This window comes from Nannospalax galili, unplaced genomic scaffold, assembly GCF_000622305.1.
Source record: "Nannospalax galili isolate Female #2095 unplaced genomic scaffold, S.galili_v1.0 scaffold337, whole genome shotgun sequence".
Lineage (NCBI taxonomy): Eukaryota > Metazoa > Chordata > Mammalia > Rodentia > Spalacidae > Nannospalax > Nannospalax galili.
This window is the reverse complement of record NW_008340932.1, coordinates 1618882-1642298: the sequence shown is the minus strand read 5'-3', so window position 1 is coordinate 1642298 and position 23417 is coordinate 1618882. Positions and strand designations below refer to the sequence as shown.

General features: G+C 46.9%; 1 protein-coding gene across 1 annotated transcript in view; it reads right to left on the bottom strand.

The window, feature by feature from the left end:
* Positions 1-23417, bottom strand: part of P2rx3 (purinergic receptor P2X 3) — a 35653-nt gene that overhangs the window by 3025 nt on the left and 9211 nt on the right. Inside the window, exons 2-8 of the mRNA XM_008836139.1 lie at positions 21862-21997; positions 21048-21119; positions 20791-20854; positions 20172-20265; positions 19825-19902; positions 18579-18720; positions 17949-18085 (exon numbers count right to left, since the gene is read on the bottom strand). Coding sequence (XP_008834361.1) covers positions 17949-18085; positions 18579-18720; positions 19825-19902; positions 20172-20265; positions 20791-20854; positions 21048-21119; positions 21862-21997 — 723 coding nt within the window. The remainder of the gene's footprint in view (positions 1-17948; positions 18086-18578; positions 18721-19824; positions 19903-20171; positions 20266-20790; positions 20855-21047; positions 21120-21861; positions 21998-23417) is intronic.

The following is a 23417-nucleotide window of genomic DNA, read 5'->3' as shown; positions in this document are numbered from 1 at the left end:
ATGTCCTCTTTGGGCTAATTCCCACTAGTGCAAAATGGGCCCCTGATGTCAGGATTAAGTGAAGTAATGGAAATGGAAGAGCCCAGAAAGCCCTAAGTGTGTGAGGCCAGCACTGCTCTTGTTCAGTGCTGGCTTCTCCCTCTGAATCTTCCCAGTCTCCACAGGTCCCCAGTCCTCTCCTGGCTGAGAGAGGGGTCTGAGAGCCCTTTTCTCGAACATGAGCCATGACTGATGTGCTACCTTTCTCGGGGACATTTGCATTTGAAACTGTACTGGTGGGAGAAGGAGATGCTCAGCACAAGTGGATCTGAACTGAAGGATCACAGGAGAGGAGGTGGGGAATTGTGGAACCGTTGGCTACCACTCTGGCTGCCTTTGCACTGTGGGGAACTCTGGAATTGGACAGAAATGAGTCTAGCTCCTGCAGTCACCATCTGCAAACAGTACAGCCTTTTATGTTAGGGTGTCAGTTTCCATGTCTATAAAAATAGGGGTGCACATGCCCCCTTAAAGCTCTGTTAGCAGGAGGGCGTAAACACTTTCTGAGATCAACTCTTCGAGGCAGGCACTATTGAAATTCCTGTGTCAGATTTCATCTACCCCAACACTCATTCTCTGCCCCCTATCTGTGAGGATCTAGGCCCAGTGAGCTTGGTCTGAGAGATTGCTTCTGTCAAGCACATTGTTGGGCTCTTAGGTGGGTTCATCCAATGGGAAGTACAGTCAGGAGGGCAGAAAGGTCAGGGTGTTCAGTCTGCTCAGCCCCAATGGCTTAGTTCCCCTTGCAAGGCCAGGAGCTGATGGCACAGCCTTGTTTGGCTGCCTCAGCTATCCAGAGTCTACAGTCTGCTCCCTCTCCTTGCCCATGCCAAGCCCAGGGTAGCAGCTCCCACATGCTTCCAGCCCGAGGGTCTTTTACCCGCCTGGCTGGCTCCCCTTACCCCATGTCTTTGTGCAGTATTTCTTCAATCCCATCACCCCTCTTGAGGCCACCTACCCTAACACCTACCCTCTTGAGGCCACCTACCCCCACTTCAGAGGAGGAAGCTCAGGTCCAGAGACCTTTACCAGGGTTGGGAAGGAGTACCAAAGTTCAGGCAGATTTCTGTCCCTGCCAATGCCTGGGCATGGCCAGAGTGGTGTGCCTCAGTGATGAACCGTTGCCTAAGCAAGGCTGAAAACTATTCAGTGAAAAAGTTTCCCTAAGTATACCCAACCCAGAAAGGTTTCTTGTGGACTCTGCAGCCGAAAGGACAGTGTGAGAGGAGAAAGGAGGGTCTTCTCTGGGGGTGGGGTGGCGGGGTGGGGAGGGTAAAAATGAGAGTGACCCAGGAAGGAGCCCGAAGGAAGTACAGCCACTGAGCAGGAAGAAGGGAAGGCCTACAGGTCAAGGAAAGGGATGAAGGGGAGAGGGCTACACAGGTCAAGGAAAAGCAGAATGAATTCAAGTGCAGCAGCAGGAAGATGATGGGATAGACAGTAGGAAGGATGCCATCTCTAAGATGGGGACCAAGAAGTCAGTTCTCCAAGGAGGCCTCTAGGGGAGGTCTCAAGTTTGGAAAAGGAGAATCTGGAATGGGCAGAAAACTCCAGGAACCTGTGGCTTTCAGACTGACTTGAGGGTGTTCACAGACCTCTATACCCACCATGTATAGGGCACCAGGAACATGTGCAGAATACCCCATTTAATCTCATAAAGAACACACTGTTGTTGGCCATTAGACAGAGGAGTGGGTAACTTGCTTGAGTTGAGATTCTGACCTATACAGATGACTCCACCTCCTATACTTGGAATCCTTGAACCATCTCTGGCTCCAGGCAGTTGTTAAGGACACAGGCAGCCCTGAGGAAGGTCTCAAAATCCTTCTAAAGTCTATGTTCTTACACCACTGGAGAATTCAAGGTCTCAGAGATGTGGCTCTCACAGTGCCTGGGGTGCGGGGGGTAAGGGGTGGATCACAGGTATCTGATACAGGCAGAGGTTGGGCCTGTGGGGCCTTCATTCCCAAACTGGGGCTGCATCCATGACAAATGCTCTGACATCGACTCAGAGAACAAGAAGTTGGCATCCTAGGCCCTGCTGGTTAAATTTATCCTGGGAAGAAATGTGAAGGGAACAGGGAGAAAAATCAGAGCGGACTTGGTTTTCCTCCAGCACCTGCCTTCCAAGAGGCAATAAGCATGGTAAGATCATTATCTCATCAGCCACCCACCCTTGAGAAGGCTTGGCAGGGATAGCTTCTCTTTCTGGGTGGGAGGGAGGAGTTGTACATCACACACAGGAGGGCCTAGGCTGCAGGCAGGGTGCCGTCCCAGAATCCAGCTTCTGCTCCTATGTGGCCAATGGAGATCACAGAATCTGCTTCATTCCTGTGGCAGGGACAGCTCTACACTAGGGTTATCTTCTCTCTTAGGATGCTTGGCCCTCACTTCCCAATCCCTTGTACCTAACTGGGCTCCCATCACTGGCTCTTGACAATGGAATGTGGAAGTAAGTAAGGCTTTGTTACCTTGGGCTGGGATCAGTGCGATGGACCTTCTGCAGTCTCTCTTTTCTCAACTGATGGCCAGAGGCATAGGAGCCAGGGGAGATTGCTGAGGTGATCCTGGGAAATACTGAGTCAAGATGAAGGAGGACAGATGGCAGAATGACTTTGTGTGCTGCTCCACTAACCTAACCTACAACGTGCTACACCCTGAGCAAGTGAGTAAGTCATTGAGATGAGGACTGATTGTTAGAGCAGCTAGCAATGTTTTCCCTGACTGTTACAATCCCCCACCCCCTAGTTTTATCACTGAGAAGAGTGAGTCTCAGTGAATAGAAGTACTTTTCCAAAGGACAAAGAAAGAGTTGACAGAAAGGGTCATCCCTAGGAAGGTCCCAGATCTGATTATGGTACTTGATGCCTATTGAACTACCTTTTTGTCCCTGGGCAAGTCATCTAAACACTCCGAGATTTTTACCTTGACTGAAAAGAAAAGGGAAGAAAGAGAGCTGTGGAAGGGATGAGTTGAGAGAGTGCCTCTGCAAGCTGTTTCTTTCTTATTCTAGGGTCAATATATTTACTTCAAATATTACATTCTTTTGGCTCCTGGAGATGATATTAGCAACAATTGCTGCCAATGTATACTGAATTCTTACTATGTAAGTGCATACCTACATACTAGGTGCATAGCACACAACACTCATACTCTGTGGAAGCCCTGTAATACTTTCTGTATACCAGCAGAGTGTCAGGTGCTTCACACTTGCCAGAGAATTTCATGCTCACAACCACCCCATAAAATGAAATACTGAACTGTTGCCTTTGTTACTTTACAGATGAGAAGTCAGGGTCAGGGAGGCTAAGCAAGCTAAGTCACAAGACCAAGGATCAGGGAGTGAAGCTGTGATTCAAACCCAGGCCGGGAAGCTGCAGAGCCTGCACTCTTAACAGGGGTTGTGGTTTGAATGTGGCTTGTCTCCTCTCAAACTCATGCTGACATGGAGAGTCTCCATTATATGCCATTAAGAGGCATTTGGAATCTTTAAAAGATGGTAAAGGTTCTGTCCTCATGAACAAATGTCTATTCCTATGATTCTTGGGCACATGGGTTAAAGGACTCTATCAAGAACCAGTGTGCTGTAAAGCAGATTGGCTGGGTCTCTTGAATGTTACCTGCCCATCACTGTTCTACCCCAGGACTCTGTCAGCAAGAATACCAGATGTCTCCAGATGTGGCCCCTCTACCTTGGTCCGGAATCATAAGCTCAAATAAATTTCCTTTCTTTGTAAGCTACACAGCTGTGGTATTGTTAGAAACAGAAAATGAACCAAGACATTCTAGATTGTTCCTTTTGCTCCCTGCTTTTTCTTAGGCCCCTAACTAATTTCTTTCAATTCTACAGCTGCTGCATTTGTTAGTGTCTGGATATGAAATGTCACTGGTTAGGAGTAGAACAGGAGAGCCACGCAGTGTGGAAAGAAAGACCCAGCCTCCTCATCTGTGAAGGAAAAGGCTGACCCCTCTCCTAAATCCCCATCCTTGTTCCTTTAGCTTTGTTTTCCTTGGTGAAGAAGCAGGGTTGGTGAGAAAGACACCATCATTCAATAGCTTAGCCTGGAGTGTAGGCCCTCCCAACCTGAACCCATTACCTGGTACAGATCCTGTTTCTGATCCTACACTCTCCCGGCCAGAGCACACACCTGCCTTCCCACGATTCCCAAACATGCTCCACAGATACAGACTTTTGAGTTTTGCCTATGCTGTTCCCCTCTCCTCCCCTTTCCACCCTGTGACTCCTATTCATTCATAAGAGCCCCAATGTAAGACAGTCTCTCGTTCTTTCAACAGTCAACAAATGCTTAGATCACCTACTGTGTGCCAGGCACTGGGCTAGGCACCACTCACACTGGTGATGAACTCTACTCTTGTGAGAGCAGTCAATGACACTATCCCAGAGTGGGGCACAGAGAAGGGCCAGGGAGTTGAGGAACACCATTCTTAGAGCCTAGTTAGTGAAGACTTCTGGCCTAGGCTTGACATCATTTTCTGGGTGAAAATGACACATTGAGACCAGAGGGATAGGTGAGCAGTGGGAACAGCTTTCCTGGTTGAGCGAATGGCAGGCTCTCCTGTGGGAAAAGACACTGTGTTTTTGGAGAAGCTGAAAGAGTGCTGGTGTACTGGAGGGAAGGAATGGACAGAACTGGCTGGGGCTGGGTCCACTAGCCCTGGTTGGGATAGCCAACTGTGGTATATCTTCCCAATTCCATTTTCAGTGACCTTACCCTTGTAGCTTGAAACTGACCAATGGAGTATTGATACCACCTACACTGATGCCTACATGCCAGACAGCAGGCTACAGCTGTGTCTGTCAGCTACAGCTGCGAAATCCCCTGCACTGCCTGCCCCATCTCCTCCAGGTCCCAGGGTATCTTCCACAGAACTTGCGGGCTGTGGTACTTGGATTGTGGGCTATAGGGCCTATTTTACCATCTGTGTTTGTCCAATATCTGGTGGTCCAGTAAGGGACTGGGTAAACACTTGTTGGAAGAGCCAATGAATTTCTCAGATTCTTAACCTCTCAGAGATTGAGTTTCTCAGTGCTAGCCTCAGGGCATCCTTCCACTTGCTGGGCTTCCACAGATTCTCTGGATTTGGCAGGTGGAGCCAGCATGGTGGGAACAACAGGCTGTTTCTCTCTCAAACAGAAAACATTTAGATCTGGCAGCTGGCTAGGTGGGAAGGTAGGTGCCGCTGGTGGGAAGCAGCCCCCACGTGTGGGATGTGTATGAAGGTGTGGGGACATAAAATATGTGGAGCATGCACTTCAGCTGAGCTTGGGCTGGAGGTTTCATTGCTGTGGCCGCCTTTGCCTTAGACTCCTAGGTCTGAACCCTTGCTTTGCTATGTGAAATAGTTTATCTAACCTTGGGCACTCTGAAGGACTGACTGAGCTAGTGAACAGGTGGGGGAGGAGTGAGCACAATGTTGACACAGCATTCAATTAATATCTGTTGATCATTGGACAACATTTTCTTGCCTTTTTATTCAAGACAGGGCCTCATGCATCCCAAGCTGGCTTCATACTCTAAATTCATGAGCTGAGGTTGACCTTTACCTTCCATCTTCCTGTATCTACCTCCTTGTGTTGAGATTATGGGGTCATGAGCCATTCCTGTCTTATGAATTGCTGGGGCTTGAACCCAGTGCATCTTACACAAGCACTCTATGAACTGAGCTATATCCTCAGTCCTGGTTTTTTTTTTTTTTTTCCCTCCTTTCTTTTTCTTTTTGTTCTTAAGACAAGGTCTCACTACGTCACTTTGGCTGGCCTGAAACTTGCTATGTAGACCAGGCTGGTCTCAAATTCATGGTAGTCCTCCTGCCTCTACTTCCTGAGCGCTGAGATTATAGGCATGCACTACCATGCCTAATCTCTGCCTTGGTTTTACAAGCCACAGAAAAGCAGATTCTCTCAGGCAAGGGGAATGGCTGATATCCTAACCCAGGTTACTCAAATCCAAAGCCTCTGTCTTTCTTGACTGCTTCCCTAAGACAGGAGCCCAGAAGGAGCTGACCGCAGCCTTAGGAGGCAGGGAGCTTGTTACAGAGGTGCTTAGCATCACTTCAGTGCCCAAGTATCAGAGGAGAGACCAGGTCTGGAAATAGCACGGTGGCAGAGTACTTGCCTAGCACGGGCAGAGTGCTGGGTTCAGTTCCCTGAACTACCAAAAAACCAAAAACAAAACAGAGGAGCATCTAGGACCCACACAGCTGCCAGCACTGAACTGGGAAGGAAGGGGAAGAGGAAGAGAGGAGCAGTCAGGGATGTGAGCCTTCTCTGCCAGGCCCGCCTGGAAGGACCACCAAAGCCAGACGCTGTCAGGAAGCTGCTGTGTGGTGCTCTCCTCTTGGTTCTAGAGCCTCAGAGATTGCTCTTGGAGGCCAGTTCCCTTGCCCTCTGGTTCTTTCCCTCTGGCTTCCTTGCCTTCTGGTTTCTGGGGTTTGGTTGAAGGGAGGCACTGGCCAGAAGGCAAGCAGGAGAAAAAGGCGGGTATTTATTCTCCTTACTGCTTCCCAGACCATTCTTGGTTTTGCCTGTGGTGTGGCTGTTGTGATTGCTGCTCCTGCTAGGGACCCTGGCTTACATCTAGGCTCCTCTTCTTCACACAACAGCTATAGATCCAGAGTAGGAATGGCTCACTGTGTCCTCCTCTCTACCTGCTTCGGTTTCCACGTTGGTTCCTCTGCTGTACATTTCTTCCTAAGTCCCAGCTGAGTGTGCCTTCTCACTGGGACCTTCATGGAAATACTTGTTCTGTGACCAGCTAGGACATCCCCACACTGGATCAAATGGAGAATTTCTGAGGCCGTAGAGCACTGAGACACTTTGCGTATGTGTTCCCTTGTGCCATTAGCGGCAACAGATAAAGGATGAGTAAGTACAAACGTCAATTACTGTAATAAATCATTTGTCACATGTGCTTCTGCAGAGCAGGGTTGAAGTTCCATCCCAGCGTGATAGGGCTATAAATAACGGTGCATGCTTCAGCACCTTGAGAGCCAAAGCCCTTCCCCACATACCCACTCGTGTTAATTTAGGCTGTTAGACCTAAAAAAGTTTTTTTTTTGTTTTTTGTATTTTAAAGATGATCACCTTTAATCAGCCCATTTTATGGAGGAGGAAACTGAGACTCACAGAGAAGAGACTTGCTCACAATCACACTGTCTCTGGTATAAACTTGCATCCTGGGCTCTAACTTCTTCGACTTGATTATTCTTTATGGTTTTTGTTTGTTTGTTTGTTTGTTTGAGGCAGGGTCTCCTGAAGCCCAGGTTGACCTCACACTTGGTATGTAGCTGAGGCTGACCTTGAACTTTTGATCCTTCTGCCTCTACTTCCTAAGTGCTGCGATAACAGGTGTGTACCACCATGCCTGGTTTTATGTGGTGCTGAACATCAAACCCATGGCCACATGCATGCTAGGCTCAAAGTCTACAAAGTGAGCCACATCTCCAGCCCCATCTTTTCTTTTTATGTTTGTTTTTATTGTTGTTTTTGACAGGGTCTTCCTAGTCCCAGCCTGCCTGGAACATAGAGATCTGACTGCCTCTGCCTCTGGAGGGCTGAGATTAAGTCGTGTGCCACCATTCCTGGCATTCTAGCCCCACCTTAATTATTCTTAGCTTGTCTGAGCAAAATATACAGTCATCCCTCGGTATTCCTAGAAGGTTGGGTCTGGGAGCTCCTGCAGATACCCAAATCCAGAGATACTCAGATGCCTTATAGAGAATGGCATGGCATTTGACTATAAGTTATGCAAACTCCCCTGAGTATCTCAAATCATTCCTAGATCACTCATACTATCCAATGCAGCACCTATGCTGTGTGAATAGTGGATCTGCTATATTGTTTAGGGAATAAGCAGGCATTTTAAAAGTTGCTCTTATTTGGGACAGGCACAATTATTTCCTCAGATGTCTTCGATCCATGTTTGGCAGTGTCCACAGATGTAGAACCTGCGGACATGGAGAGCTGATGGTATTTTTTTTTTTTTTGTATAAAGAGTTTTGTTATTTGAATTCAGTATCATTCCCCTCATCCCAGGAACTGGCCTCGTTCACCTCCCTGTCAGTCACAAAGCCCAGCATGTGACAGAAGCAGAAGCTGGAAGAGACCTTCAAAGTCATCCCCTCATTATCCACAAGGGTTATCCCTCTCGAGGCCTGAATATCCTTGTGCAAGGAAATGCAAGGCCAATTTTAACTCCTGATAGTGCCAAGCCTTCCAAGTGCTTCTGCACATTGAGCTGACATTCGCAGCAATCAGCAGTCAATAATGTTTGCTGAATGGAGAAGGGTTTTTATCATGATGTACAAATCCCTTGGAAGCTCTCAGACATCTGTTTAGAAATGATCTGTCCTCCCATAGAGTGGTGGAAACTCCTTCCTAAAGCAGGACCCAAAGCTGTTATAACAGCAGGGAAAACAGCAACAAGCATGCGGGATCTGGGTTTGACTTGTGAGGGAAAACTTGGGCCTGGAATTTGGGTTTCTTGGTGAAAGGAGGTGGTGTTCTCAGCAAAGCTTTGCCTGCTGGGAAGTAATTTTGCCAGCTGAAATACACTTTTACAGTTGATACTGTACTGATAGGAAAATATCTCCTGGCATTCTCATTGCATCTGGGATGGGGGCCACATCCTTAGAGCCGGCTGGGACTCCTCCCATGAAAGAAGGGCTGAAAGCCAGGTTTATTTACTTAGAGTCTAGGGACCTGATCCACTGTAAAAGCAGACATTTACAAAGTTGTCTCTTGTGGGGCTGGAGAGATAGCTCAGCAGTTAAGAGCACTGAGTGCTCTCCCAGAGGACCCGGGTTTGAATCCCAGTACCAACATGGTGGCTAATAACCATCCGTAACTCTAGTTCTAGGGGATCCAACGTCCTCCTCTGTCCTCCTCAGGCATTGCATGACACAGGTGTACTCAATATACACATATACAGGCATAACACTCATACACAAAAAAGTAAATAAATAAATAAATAGAAATGCTTTAAAAGTCTGTTGCTGATAGTTTAAGACATACTATTAGCTGATTAGTTGATGGGGTACTGCATACAAGTCATCCAGCATTAGGAGGGCAGGAGGGATACTGTGAGTTTGAGGTTAGCCTGGGTTACATAGTGAGTTACAGGCTAGCCTGGACCATGTGCAGGCAACCACACCGATCCTACCAGCTTACTTGCTGGAGTGCAGGCAGCAGAACTAGGCTGTTAGTGTTTGAACCCCTACATATAAGGCATGTGGCCTTGGCCAGGTAAATGAGAAGCCCGAGACCCAGAATTCCTCAGCCTTGAGGAGATAACCCCCAAAGAGCCCTTGCTGGGTGGGTTCCCAGCTCCCAGTCAGTGCTAGATCATATTTTCTATTAATAATATCAGTTAGTGTGTAGACAGGAGGGCATGAACATTATAAGAAGATGTGTAAACCCAGGATCACTTGAATCATCACACCTCCTGCTGCCACCTCAAGAAGGTGATGTAGAAAAAGAGTCATGGGGAATTCAAGCACACCATGAGTGCTACGGAAAAGGGCCTTCTGGTGTTTCTGTGGAAATGACTGAAGGACTGTGTTCTGTTCTAGACACATAGTCTATGGTTTTTGGAAGGAGGAGACATCCAGATTGTAGAAACAATGATGAAAGCCAGGGGCATACTTAGGTTCTGTCTCTGTCGTTGGCCTGCTGCAACATGGAAGGGGGACTGGGGCCAAACCATGGCGCTTCATGAAAGCTGCTGTGTGTGCATTTCCAACATGGAACTCGTGCTAGAGACACCACATGAGGAGCATCTAACAGCTGAACAAATGCTTTTTTGTCCCAGACACCAAGTGAAGAATCCAAAACTGCGTTGCCTTTTAGTAGCAAAGCTGTGTTGGGAACTCTCAGAGGAGAAATAAAAAATCAGACATTGCTAAATGCACTCCTCTGTTCCTCTACCAACAGTCACCACTATTCATCTTATGGCTACTTTTTTGGGAGGTCTTGCAGATCATATAATGGTAGAAAGTGAATTATTAGTGGACATGGACCAGGCTCCTGGCTTTGAATCTTGGTGAGTCTGGGTAATGTCCGGCAGGTCCCAAAAACTTTCTGAGTCATCCTTGGTGGGTGGGATGGTGTGGTGAACTGTGAATCAGGCCAAAAAATCAGTGTGAAAGGGTTTTGCAGATTCAACTTTAGGGGCTCTTCATCTAGGACAAGGACTGGGCTTTTTAAGGTCTTCAAAGGCAGAATTTTATGCTGCATACATATGATGCATAAAAACGGAACTGGAGGGAAACTTCCCAACTTCTCCCTATCTGGGTTGGCAACTTCCTATGAAGGAAGTCCCTGTTATTACTGAGTGCATCTCACTTGTAGAAAAAGTATGTTTTGGACGAGTGCTAGGGGCTGAACCCAAGACCAAGGCCTTGTATGTTCTAGGAAAGAGCTCTATCACTGAGTTATAGCCATAGTTTGAAAGAATGTTTTTTAAATAAGCTTTTATTTGTAGATAAAATATTCCTTAAGAAAAAAAACTGCTGGGCGTGGTGGTGCACGCCTTTAATCCCAGCACTTGGGAGGCAGAGGCAGGGGGATCTTGTGAGTTCGAGGCCAGCCTGGTCTACATAGTGAGTTCCAGGACAGCTGGGGCTACAGGGAGATCCTGTCTCAAAAAAGACAAAAGAAAAGAAAAAAAAAGAAAGAAAGAAACCACTTGCAAATTGCTCGTCTGTAAAGTTCATGCATTTTTCTTGGATGATGGTCTAATGCTTTTAACAGAGGCATAAAAGGGTTAGAGACTAGAGGGCTGCAACTCACAGATGAGTGTTGTTAGGGGTTGGACTGGAACTCTCATCTGGTCCATGTTTCTCCCTGCCTTGGGCTGCCTCATGGGCTGTTTGCCTCTGCTCTAGCTACTGGTAGGGCTGCCTGGGCCACACCCCATCAGGCTGTCCTCCTTTTACAGGCCTGTGTCTCTACAGTTTCAGCCACTGCCTCCTGCCTTTTCCCCTCTAGTCCCAGGTGCTAACTCATGTCCTGTTACTGTCCCAAGGCCCTGTGGTTTTCCTGTACCCTGCCCACACTTTCAAAGCCATCCTTTATTAAGCTATCCTCAGATTACCCAATTTAAGTATGCCATCTGTTTCCAGCTGAGACCCTGACAGATACAGTATTATTATTAATCTGTCATTGCACCATCAATACTTAACACACACACACACACACACACACACACACACACACACAGAGAGAGAGAGAGAGAGAGATGCTCTCATTCAGCCTTACATAGCCACCCACTAATAACCACATGTACTTCCACATAAACTCATCATGCATCCACATCACAAGTTACCAGCACAACTTTAAATCCTGCCTCGGGGAACTGATGGTCCATCTGGGCTGCAGGAGCCTGTCCCAAGGCTCATAGCCTTGTGTCTAAGTTTCAGGATGAACTGGTAATTCTTGCCAGCTACACTGTGCCCAGATGACTCTACATCCACAAATCCAGATGACTGCACCCTCAATGTACCTGGGGGAAAAAAAGCTTCACAAAACCATTAAGTTAAAGTATCTTTTAGAATTTTTGGTTTTATAGAATAGAAAAACCTTGAAATAAAAAAAAATCTCTCCTAAATTGCAGGTGGAGAAAGACTAGAAACATTTAGAGATCATACGGAGATTAATTTAGATGGAGAGAATCAAGTCCATTAGGTGGGGATTAAAGGGAGATGCACTTTGGGTTGCCCTAAGGCTACTTTGCCAGTAGCTGGAGCTGTCTCATGACAAATGGGTGACCTTAGGAAACAGCCTTTTGCTTGGGGTCATGCCTCAGGAAGACAGATGTAGGAACTGGGATCAAATGACCTCTAAGGCTACATTAAGATGCTCCTGTGACCTTAGACAAATCATTTCCCCTTTGGGGTTTCTGTTTCCTGATCAGTAAAGGGACAACTTTGCTCTGTCTAGATGTACCCAAGGGGTCTTCAATACCTATACAGTCTCAAAATCAATGATTCTGCAGGCAAAAAGTTGCAGAGAGCAGGGGAGGGGGAGGCACGGAAAGGAGCCACAGAAGTAATTAGGGATGGAAAGATGGATGGAATCTAGTGATGGAATCTCTAGCTGCCCCTGGATATCAAATGTGCAGATCAAAGCAAGGCTGAATCGCATCTGAATAATTCCACTCTCTCCAGAGAAAATGGCAACAACGGGGTGGTGAGAAATCTGGCCTCTGCTGGAGGGAAAGAAGAATGAGCTTGTTTGGGAGGCAAAGGGCCAGGCCATGAATTGTGCTTCTGGCGTCTGATACCCTTTCGCTCCCCTGGAACTCAAATTCTTTGTTTTTCAGCAGGGCAGAAAGTAGTAACCACACAGGCATGTTTTACTGACAGTTAACAAGAGTGAATGTCCCTACCCTTCCTGGTTGCGGTAATCATGCAAGAACACATATTTGCAGTAGGTCTCCAATGTACTAGATGTGTGACCTTGGCTAAGTGATTCAACTCAATGAGCCTCCCTTTTCTCATTTATAAAGTGGGGGGATTACAGCCTCTACCTTATAGTGTGGGTGATGAATAATTAGCCAAAGCACACAATGCTTTGCATTCTGGTAATGAGTGTCATTCCTACTGATAAGTAGCTCTGTGAGATTTTAAACAAGAGCATAAATTTATCATATAGAAACCACATGACCTTGTGGCTCCCCCTCAGAACTCAGTTTGGCCTTGAGTGTCAGTAGCTCCAAAGCTGTAATGAGGGTTGTTGGTGAGGACCCAGGTGAAGGGATGTAAGAGAACTTGGGCAGAGTCCCCTACATGGCCTGGATACCAGATGTCTCCTGATGGCACTGTTCCTCAGGCCCTCTGGGAACTTTTTTTTTCAAATCTCAGTGTCCAGCTGGGCTATTTGCCCCTTTGTAAAGGGAACATTTTTCTTCTTACTCCTAGGAAGCTTTGGCATGAGAGTAAGTTACTTAGAACATTCAGAAGGGTTCAAGTCTCTCAGATGGTTTCCCTTAAACCCTGGGAATTACATTGGCAAAGTCCTTAGAGAGCCTCTGTCCAGACTTGCTCAAACAATCCAAACATTTATTTATTTATTTATTTTTGTTTATTTATTTATTTTTATTTGAGACAGGGACTCAGCTCAGTCTGACTTCAGATTCTCTGTGTAGCCAAGGATGCCCTTGAGCTTCTAATCTTCCTGATTCCACCTGCTGAGTGCTAGGATTTCAGGCACGTGCTGCCACTCCCAGTTTTATAAGGCTTCTTGAGCTGGGGATGAAACTCAGGGCTTTGTGCATGCTAGGCAAGCACTCTACTGATGGAGCTACAGCTATACCTCCAATTGAAGCTTATTTAGGACTAAGTGTATCTTAGCCCTGCTGTGCCTAGATGGGGCAAAGCCACCGCATAATGGAGGTCGAGAATGCTAAAGCAGTGTTTCCTCAAATGAAAGACACTGTTCTAAAAATGTATGACACCAGGAGTTTGGGACTTCATAGAAGTCCTGGTCTTTTTAAACATTTTTGCCACATCAGTTATTTGGAGGACTGAAGAATTTCCAATCAGCAAAGAGAAGTTATAAGTATGAAAAGTTGCATTTTAGATTATGAACATTTTATTAAAACATATGACTATTTTTAAGCCACCATACAAATATCCTTTGTATTGATCTCAGTGTGATGAACTGACTGAATAAATATGCCAATTTCTTCCAGTGAGCCAAACAGTATTTTTAACCTACTTTAAAATATGTGTTGTTTCCTATGGTTTTTTAAACTCTGGAGTTGATTATGAAAGCAATTTCAATTTTTATAAAAATTCTTCTTTCCAGAGAACATACATATATATTTTAAACTATCAAATATAAAACTTAATGGGGTGGGCAATTATTTTTTAAAGTTACAAAGTAAGGTGAAAACAAGTGGGTTATTGTGATAGTTAGTTTCGATTGTCAATTTGATGAGATTTAGAAACACCCAGGACAGCAACCCCTGGGCATGTCTGTGAGGACTTTTCCAAAGAGGTTTAACAGTCGTGAGGACCAGCCCTGCATGTAGGCAGCACCATTCCATGGGCTAGAGTCCTTACCAAACTGAAAGGAGAAACCAAGTGGAACCAGCATTCACCTCTCTCTGCTTCTAACTGAGGATGCAACGGGACCAGCCACCTCATGCTCCTGCTTCCTGCCTCCTTTCCATATTATGGATTGTACCCTCAAATCTTGGGCCCAAATAAGTCCTTTCTCCCTCGATTGCTTTTGTCACAGAAATGAGAAAAGTAACTAATATGGAAAACTAGTGCCAGGAGTGGGGTCATTGCTGCAATAAGCTTAACACTTAACCATGTGGTTTATAGGCCTTTAGAACTTGTTTTTAGGCAGAATGTGAAAGAGTTTCAGGTTTCAGGCCAGGGAAGCCCTAGAACAATGTAAGCTGAGATCAGTGGTCCACTTTGGTGGCAGACCAGAATGCTAATGGAAATGAAGACAGTAAAGACTGTGCTCAAGAGGTTTCAGAGGGGAACAAGGACTCTGTTAGGAACCAGGTTTGAGGCCATTTGTGTTACCCTCTGACAAAGAATGTGACTGTATTTTGTCCATGTCCTGAGAATTTGAGTGAGGCTAAATTAAAAAGTAATGGACCAATTTGTTTGATGGAGGAAATTTCAAGATAGGATAGCATTCAGGCTGTGGCATGGTTGACACTCCTTGCCCTTATCCAGGTCTAGAGAGAGAGAGAGAGAGAGAGAGAGAGAGAGAGAGAGGCAAGTGGAGCAGAAAGACATGGAAAATGTGCAGAATGGTGAAGAAAGATGTGAGCAATTCAAGTTGAAGACAGAGATGGTCTAAAGAAAGTGGCTGCAGTTGTTGGAGAGATTATCACCATTAAAGAGAAACCACTGCTCTGCACCAGGATAATAGGAAAGGTGCCCTGAGGGCAAGTCCCCACCCATAGAAGGCTCTAATTTATGAAAATGTAAATTCATTTGCTAAAGAGAAAGCATACACATGGAGAATGCCACCATGGGTATTCCCTGCTCCAAACGGCCACCTAGGAAAGTGTTTCCCCAGGATTGGCCTCAAAGGCACACAAAGGCTACTGCAACTGTGATCTACGGGGGGTCAGGCCACGTCTTGAGCTGGCAGGAGAACTTGGCAGCATTGTCCACATGGCACTAGTTTTGCAGGCATGAAAGATGAGAGAACGGTGGAGTCTGGGAGGTTAGCACCAAGGTTCCAGAAAGCCACTGAAGCTGACGATGGCAGCAGGGTGGGATTCCCTGCAAGGAGGCATCAAGAAGCCAATGCCAGAAGCTGGGATGTTGAAGAGTAAGTTGCAATAGAGACTCCAGGATGTTGGAGATGCTAGAACTGTGGAGTTTCTGTGATGAAGCACTGAAGGCATAGAGTGGAGCTCCCAAAGACAGAGTCTATGTATATAGTGGGCAGAAGAACTGGACAACTGGGACTACCAAAGGCTGTTGCAGCTACAGGATTCGTGTTTCCTCTGCTGTGTTCCAGTCTTCCTTAGGCCCAATCCTTCCTTGCTAACCCCCCATTCTTCCTTTCTGGGATGGGGATGTTTACTTTGTGCTATTGCATATTGAAGGTATGTAACTTGTAGTTTTGATTTTATAGGGGCTCATGGTTAAAAGATGTCCTGAGTCTCATAAGAGACTCTTCATTTACATTTTTGAACAATTTGGGAACTGTGAAGATGTTTGGGACTTTGAAAGAAGGACTAAATGCCTTTTTCATTATGAAAGAAACTTGAGACTTTAGGGACCAAGGATGTAATGCTATGATTGAAAAATGATTAGTTTGGGCATCAGGTTGACAAAGAGTTAATCTTGTTTATGAACTTGGCAGGACTTAAAATCATCCAGGAGACAAACTTCTGGGTGTGTCTGTGACAGTATTTAACTTAGGTAGGAAAACCCAACCTAAATGTGATGCTATCACTGCATATAAAAAGGAGGAAGTTAGTGGAACATCTCTCTTTGCTTCCTGACTGAGAATGCAATATGATCAACCACCTTATGTTCCTGCTGCCATGACTTCCCCACTATATAGTCTGGACCATCAAACTATGAACCCAAATAAACTCTTCCTTCTTTAAACTGCTTTTATCAGCCAGGTGTGGTGGTGCACGCCTGTATTCCCAGCACTTGGGAGGCAGAGGCAGGTGGATCTCTGTGAATTCAAGGCCAGCCTGGTCTACATAGTGGGTTCCAGGCCAGCTGGGGCTACAGGGAAACTCTGTTTCAAAAAGGCCAAAATAAATAAATAAATAAATAAATAGCTTTGTCAGGTTTTTTTTTTTTGGTCACAGGAACAAGAAAAGAAATGTAGCTATACATGCCATTATACTGGAGAATTCTACAACAAAGAGAATTTTGAGTAACAATTCTTTGAATATGTAGCAAATTTATTCTTACATGTATCCTCCCCCCAATCACTGCCTATTTAGTCTACTTAGCTTATTTAGCATATGACACTACACACTTAGGATCCTGTCAAGAATTTGGGGGGGTCTTCAAAAATTAAGGGAAGGACTAGGGAGATGGCTCAGTGGGTAAAGTGCTTCCATGCAAGCCTGAAGACCTGAGTTTGGATATTTGAGTTTGGATCTCCAGAATGCATTTAAAAGCCAGACAAGCAGCACACGTCTGTAATTCCAGTGCACCCTTACCAGGAAATGGGAGACAAAGAATGGAGAATTACCAGAAGCATGCACACCAACTAGCCTGATGTACACAGTGTATACAAGTCACAAACAAGGTAGAAAGCAAGGACTAACACCAAGGTTGTCCTCTGACCTCCACGTGAGCTCCGTGGCACATGTGCACCCACAGTAACACACACATGCATAGACATGCACACATCACACACACACACACACACACACACACACACACACACACGGAAAACAAAGCATCTGTTGGCCAGTAAGTTCATCAGGTGAACAACAGCACTATCCATTTCACAGATGACAAAATGAGTTGGGGAGGAGGTCAGGGCTTGTTCAAGGGCCTCAGCTATTCCAATAGTTCACCTTGTGCTTCTTCTCTTTTCCTTTCTTCCAAATGGAAAAACCTCAAAAAAATCCTTTAGATCTCAAGAATTACTGGGACTGTAAATAGATGATATTTAAAAGACTATACAAAAGTTTTGAAAGGCATTGAAGAAAAACTAATGATCATTACTGTTATCTGTGATTCATAGAATTTCCTGGTTCTGGAAAGAAACACAAGCTGCCACCTTGGAAAATGAAATGATACCAGCTATTGCCTTTACTGGGGTGGGGGAGGGAAAAGACCCTTGGAAAATTCAGACACAGGACAGACCATGGTGCTATCTAGGCATGATGTAGGCACATTACAGCTTCAGGGCCAGAGCTAGGAGTCAGTGACGAATCCTAGAATCTGGCACTCCATGAGAACTGGACCATGTGGTCTAACTACTTAGCAGACTCCTTCGCTGGATCTTTTACTTCACAGCACAGACCACCCATCAGGAATTGCTGTGAGAATGTCCTTCCTGGGGCTGGAGAGATGGATCAGTGATTAAGAGCACTGGCTGCTCTTGCAGAGGACCCAGGTTTGATTCCCAGCACCCACATGGTGGATAACGACTCTTCATAACTCCAGTTCCAGGGGATCCGATGTCCTCTTCTGACCTCTGTGGGCATTGCACGACGCAGGCATATGTGCATACACGCAGGCAATACACTCATACACATAAAATAAAAATAATTAAAAAAAAAGTCCTTCCCAAGTCTGAGTTGAAATCTGATGGGGGCCAGAAGGAGAATGTGGGAACTTTCCTCCCAATATGCATTTCTGCTTGCGATGAACTTTGGAGCTGCCTGTGGTCTCTGTCCCTGATGTCCCAGGACACGGATGGGGCTTACCTGAAATTGTAACCAGGGGAGATGCTGCTCTTCTCAGAAACCCCATCCAACCGAGTGAAGGAGTACTTGGGGATGCACTGGTCCCAGGCTTTGTCCAAATCACACACCCAGCCGATCTTAATGCCCAGAACTCCACCCTGAAGAAGAGGCCAGATATAAGTTCCCTTCTGTGTTTTGTTGGGGGTGAGGGTTTGTGATGAGTGATTTCCTCCCAGTCTCAAGGTGGGAAGTGGGGCATGGAGGAAAGAAAGTGAGAAAGCGATGTTTCCAGGGGAAGAACTCATGGCCTCAAAGTCCCTGAGGTACAGGACAGGAGACAGAAAACTGCCACCGATCCGCTTTCCCATTGTGTGGCTCCTTTAAAGAGTGCAAAAGTCTGTGTAAGGTGAAATGTGATGATGGGAATGAATGGCAAACTGAGGCTTGGGGAAGTAGAGGCAAGAGTGCTGTGGGCCCCAGGATGGATGGATGGGATTAAGGGACAAAGACACCTGTGGCCTGGGATGCTTCCACCAACTGGTGTCTTGCTGCAGCTCCTTCCCAGCATCCCAGTGGCCTCCCCTGAAGGATATGGGAGGGCTGAGGCTTTCAGGGCTGGCTGGGGTCAGGGACAAGGAAGCAGGGCCTTACCGTGCGGGCCAGCTTGGCAAAATCCTGGCCGGCAAACTTAACCACGTCCCCTACCCTCAAGATGGGGCAAAATGGGGCCTTTTCAGGGTGGAAGCGGCACGTCTTCATGTCCCTGGCTGTCAGGTTGGGCAAGAGGTTTCCCCTGGGGACAAAAGGGAGAGATAAGGTGCAGGATCAAAGTGCAGATAATTATGCCTAAGTTTTCACCAGTCTTCTGGGGGCTTCACACCTTCCGCACCCTGGCAGGGGCATTTGCTCTCAGGCACTCCCCAGTTACCCCTTTTTCCCTGTGTGATTTTCTTTCAAATTTATTGTTTTTAATTTATGTGTAAGAGTGTATTGCCTGCATGTATGTAAGTGCACCGGTATAGCACAATGCTCATGGAGGTCAGAAGAGGGCATTGGATTCCCCTGGAACTGGAGTTATACATGTTTGTTAGCTGCCATATGAGTGCTGGGAATTGAACCCAGGTCCTCTGCAAGAGCAGCCAGTGCTCCTAACTGCTGAGCCATGTCTCCATGTTTTTTAAAAAATTATTTATTATATATATTTTATGTTTATGACTGTATTGTCTGCATGTATGTAAGTGCACCCGTGTCATGCAATGCCCAAGGAAGTCAGAAGAGGGCATCAGATCCCCTGGAACAGACCATTGTTAGTTGCCATGTGGGTGCTGGGAATCAAACCTGGGTCCTTTGCAAGAGCTGCCAGTGCTCTCAACCGCTGAGCCATCTCTCCAGCCCCCCCGCATGGTTTTTTAACCCCTATCACTCTCCATCCTATAATAGGGCTACGGATGTCCATGTCTAGTGTCCTGACTACTAGGCTGGGCCTCCTGGCAGCCAGAATCTTTCCTAATTACTTTATCCACCTCTGCGGCACTTGGCATGATGGTTTGTACATGGCTGATGCCCACCAAATAGTTGCTGAATGAATGAGTCAATGCAATGATTGCAAACTAAGACAAAAGAAACGACCACTTGAGGGCTTGAGGTGGGAAGAAAGGTAAGAGACCAGCACCCCAGGCTCCAATCTCTGTGTCAGGTTAAGTGGCCCAAGCAAAGCTCCCATGTGGATTCAGAGCTCCAGGGCAGGGAGACTGGCAGAGCCATCAGCCCCCCAAACTACCTAAGGGTCAAGGCTTGCAGGGAGATTGGGAATAAGAACCCCAGGGAGATGGGAAGATGAAGAGAAAGTGGGGGGGGGGACATGGCAGACTGAATGGGGGAGGAAGCAAAGACTCACTTCTCAAAGTTGAAGAGGGGGAAACGGATGCTGTTTTTGATGAAAATAGTGAAGTTCTCAGCTTCCATCATGACAGGCCTGTGGGCGACAACAGGGCCTCAGCTCTCAGAAGAAGCAGAGAGACAGAAGGTTTTTCCTAGGACCCTTTCCTGGTGGGTATTCTGAAAGGAGACCTCTCATAGATCAAGGGCCTGTGGGAGTGAGGGTGAGAGGCAGAGGAGGTGACACCTGGAGATCACTTCCCCACCCCAGGAAAGAACACTACTCGAGGAGACACAAACCCCTCCACAAACTTGGGGATGCTCACAGTCTCCAAACCCCCACACTGGCAACAGACACATCCTTACATCTCCACAGTGTCCACCTCGGTGGGGCACCAGCCCTGGATCTCACAGGTTCGGAGCACAGAGCTATAGTTCACGCAGCGGCCAGTTAGGATCCCTGGAAGGTGGAGGGACAGCACAGGCAGAGCAAGGCACGCTGACCTGCGGCACATGTGCCAACCACCCAGGACCCTTCTTCCTTGCTCTTTCTAAACTCTGAGCCTGAGCTCTCCCTCTTCCTGGAATGCCTATGGGAAGCCCTGTCCGTCCTGCTAAATCCTCCTAATCTTCAGGCCCATTCTTAATGTTACCATCTCCAGGCCTGGCCACCTCTTAGAATTAATCTTGCTCACTCCCCAGGGGCTCCCCAGTCCTTCACACCTCCTTGGCTCTACTTGCCACCCCACCCACCACACTCTGTCACTGCAATCCCTAGACTGAACGCCTGGGGCAGGAGCCATGGCACCTTTGCATCCTCTGCTGGGTAAGACACCCAGCAGGCCTTGTAATGTCAGAATTCCACAGAGAAGGCTGGTTCCCACCCTCTCTCCTCTGGTGGGCTTTCTCTGTGGAGGAGTCACTGCCTTTCAGGGTCCCATGAATGCCTTGGGATTGTGTGGGGGGAGGAAATGGCTGCACTCACCCCCACCCGGAAAGCGCTCAGGCCCACACTGGCTGTCAGACACGCAGTGGTACTTCTCCTCATTCTGTGGGGGAACAGGGTGGCAGGTGTATGAAGGACCCTGGTGGGTCCCTTGGCTCCTACCCCTCCTACAGTCTACCATAGTAGGGGTAGTCATAGCTCCAAGCTGGACCTTGGACCTCTGTTTACACCACCCACCCTGCTCTCACCAATAATCTTCCCTGACCTGCTTCATTGAACCCTCCTTGCCCCCTCACCTCTGGGCAGAATCCTTGCACCTGGTTTTCAGTAACAATCATTTTGGTGATGATGACAAAGACAGAGGTACCCTTAGGAGGAGGAGAAGGGAGAGATAAAAAGCTTTAGTCTACAATCATTCCCACTCTACAGGAAAGGAAGCCTGGGTTCTGATTATGAGATGTGGCCACAGTAGCAGGGCTAACATCCTGGGGTATCCAAACTAGTTTCTTTCTTTCCTTCTTTCTTTCTTTCTTTCTTTCTTTCTTTCTTTCTTTCTTTCTTTCTTTCTTTCTTTCTTTCTTTCTTTCTTTCTCCTTCCTTCCTTCTTTCCTCTCCGTCTTTCTTTCTTTAAATTTTATTATTTTTATTTTATGTGTATGAGTGTTATGCCTACATGTAAGTATGTGCACCCGTGCTGTGCGATGCCTGGGGAGGATAGAAGAGGCTGTCAGATCCCCTGGAACTGGAGTTACGGACAGTTGTTAGCTGCCATGTGGGTGCTGGGATTCGAAGCTGGGTCTTCTGCAAGAACCGTCAGTGTTCTTAACCACTGAGCCATCTCTCCAGCCTCCAAACCAGTTCTTTCTAACCACCGGGGCCCCTCTTGTTCTCCTCATGTGTTGTCCTCCACTGCAGTATAGGTGTGGCACAGTCTTGGGGAAGCCCAGCTTCCTGATGCCTAGTGCTGCCCCGTGGAGGGCAGACTCATGTCCACCCAACAGTGCCATAGCTACTGCATCACGACACTGGATTCTGGCTTGAAGACCCTGCCTTTCTCCCTGCCCTCCCCAGATGTGGGCATGCACATGTCCCTGGGGTGGAGCGCCATACCTGGGGTGGGGTCACATAATCGGATACATCCATGACTCTGTTGGCATAGCGTCCAAAGCCTTTCACCTTTGTAACTACCGAGGACTCGATGGCAGTGTCCCGTACTTGGTAGGCCTTTTCATGTAAGAAAACCCACCTGCAGCAAAAAAGCAGGGATGCAAAGAAACAGAGGTCACAGGTCCAGGAGACAGGGGCTGGGGGAAGCCTCCTTGACAACATTAGGGCCACGTGGGTATGCTTGGCAGGGTGAAGTGCTGGGGGTGGGAACACAGGGTGAGCAGTTAATTGTCTCCCCCACGAACATGTTTATAGCACTATGCATTCTTGTTCTGTGTCTCTATGTGTGCCTGGTGTATGCATGTGTGTGTACGCATGTGTGGAGGCCAGAAATTGATGTTAGGATGTCTTCCTCTATCACTCTCTATCTTACTGTTTTGAGACAAAGTCCATCATTGAACCTGGTGCTCACTGATTGTTTAGACTGGCTGGCCATTGAGTCCCCAGGATCTACCCATCTCCTTCTAGCCCTGGTGTTACAGGTATGTGCTGCCATGCCTAGCTTTAAAAAAACACTATTTTATTATTTTTATGTGTATGAGTGTTTGCCTGCATGTATGTAATTATACTATGTACATGCAACACCCACGCAGAGGCCAGAGGAGCATGTTGGATCCCCTGGAACTGGAGTTACAGAAAGTTGTTAGCTGCCGTGTGGGTGCTAGGAATTGAACCTGGGTCCTCTGGAAGAACAGCAAGTATTTTTTAAAAAATATTTTATTTAGGGGCTGGAGAGATGGCTGGAGTTATGGACAGTTGTTAGCTGTCATGTGGGTGCTGGGATTTGAACCCAGCCAGGTCTTCTGCAAGAGCAGCCAGTGCTCTTAACTGCTGAGCCATCTCTCTAGACCCCTTTTTTATTTTGTTTTATTTATTATTTTTTAAGCAAGTGTTATTAACGGCAAAGCCATCTCTCCAGCCCTTCCTAGCTTTTTTTAAAGGTGGGTGCTCGGGATTGGAACTCGGGTCCTTATGCTTGCTTAGCAAAGTACTTTACTAAGCCATTACTCCCCAGGCCCAAAGTATTGTCAAGGCAATCTCAAGTGAAGTACTTCTTTTTGGGTCTACTGGTTCTGGGTACTGAACCTGAGGTCTCATACCACTGACCCACCCCAGCCTGCTTGTGCTTTATATAGAAAAAGAGTATTTTTCACGCCTAAAAAGGAATTTTCACCCCCTTGTGGGCCATATACATAGCCTAAGGTCCCCTTTCTGGGCTGGGCAGAGGTCCCAGGCTCCTGAGCCTGGGCAGCCTCAGTTTTGAGCCAGGAACATGGCAGATGTTCAGAAATGAAACTGATGAAAGGTCGGAGGAGCGAGGAGCAGGGCAGTTGGCAGTTTTCATCTGTTCAAGGGTTGGGCAAGAAGGGTTAGGAGGAAAAGTGTTTGAGCCTTGTGCGGTAAGGGAATACAGTTGAAGAGGGACGCTAATCTTATTCCCTGGATTGTTCTGCCACCTAGTGGTTATTACCTGTACAGGCGTCTCCTTATAGTTTTTT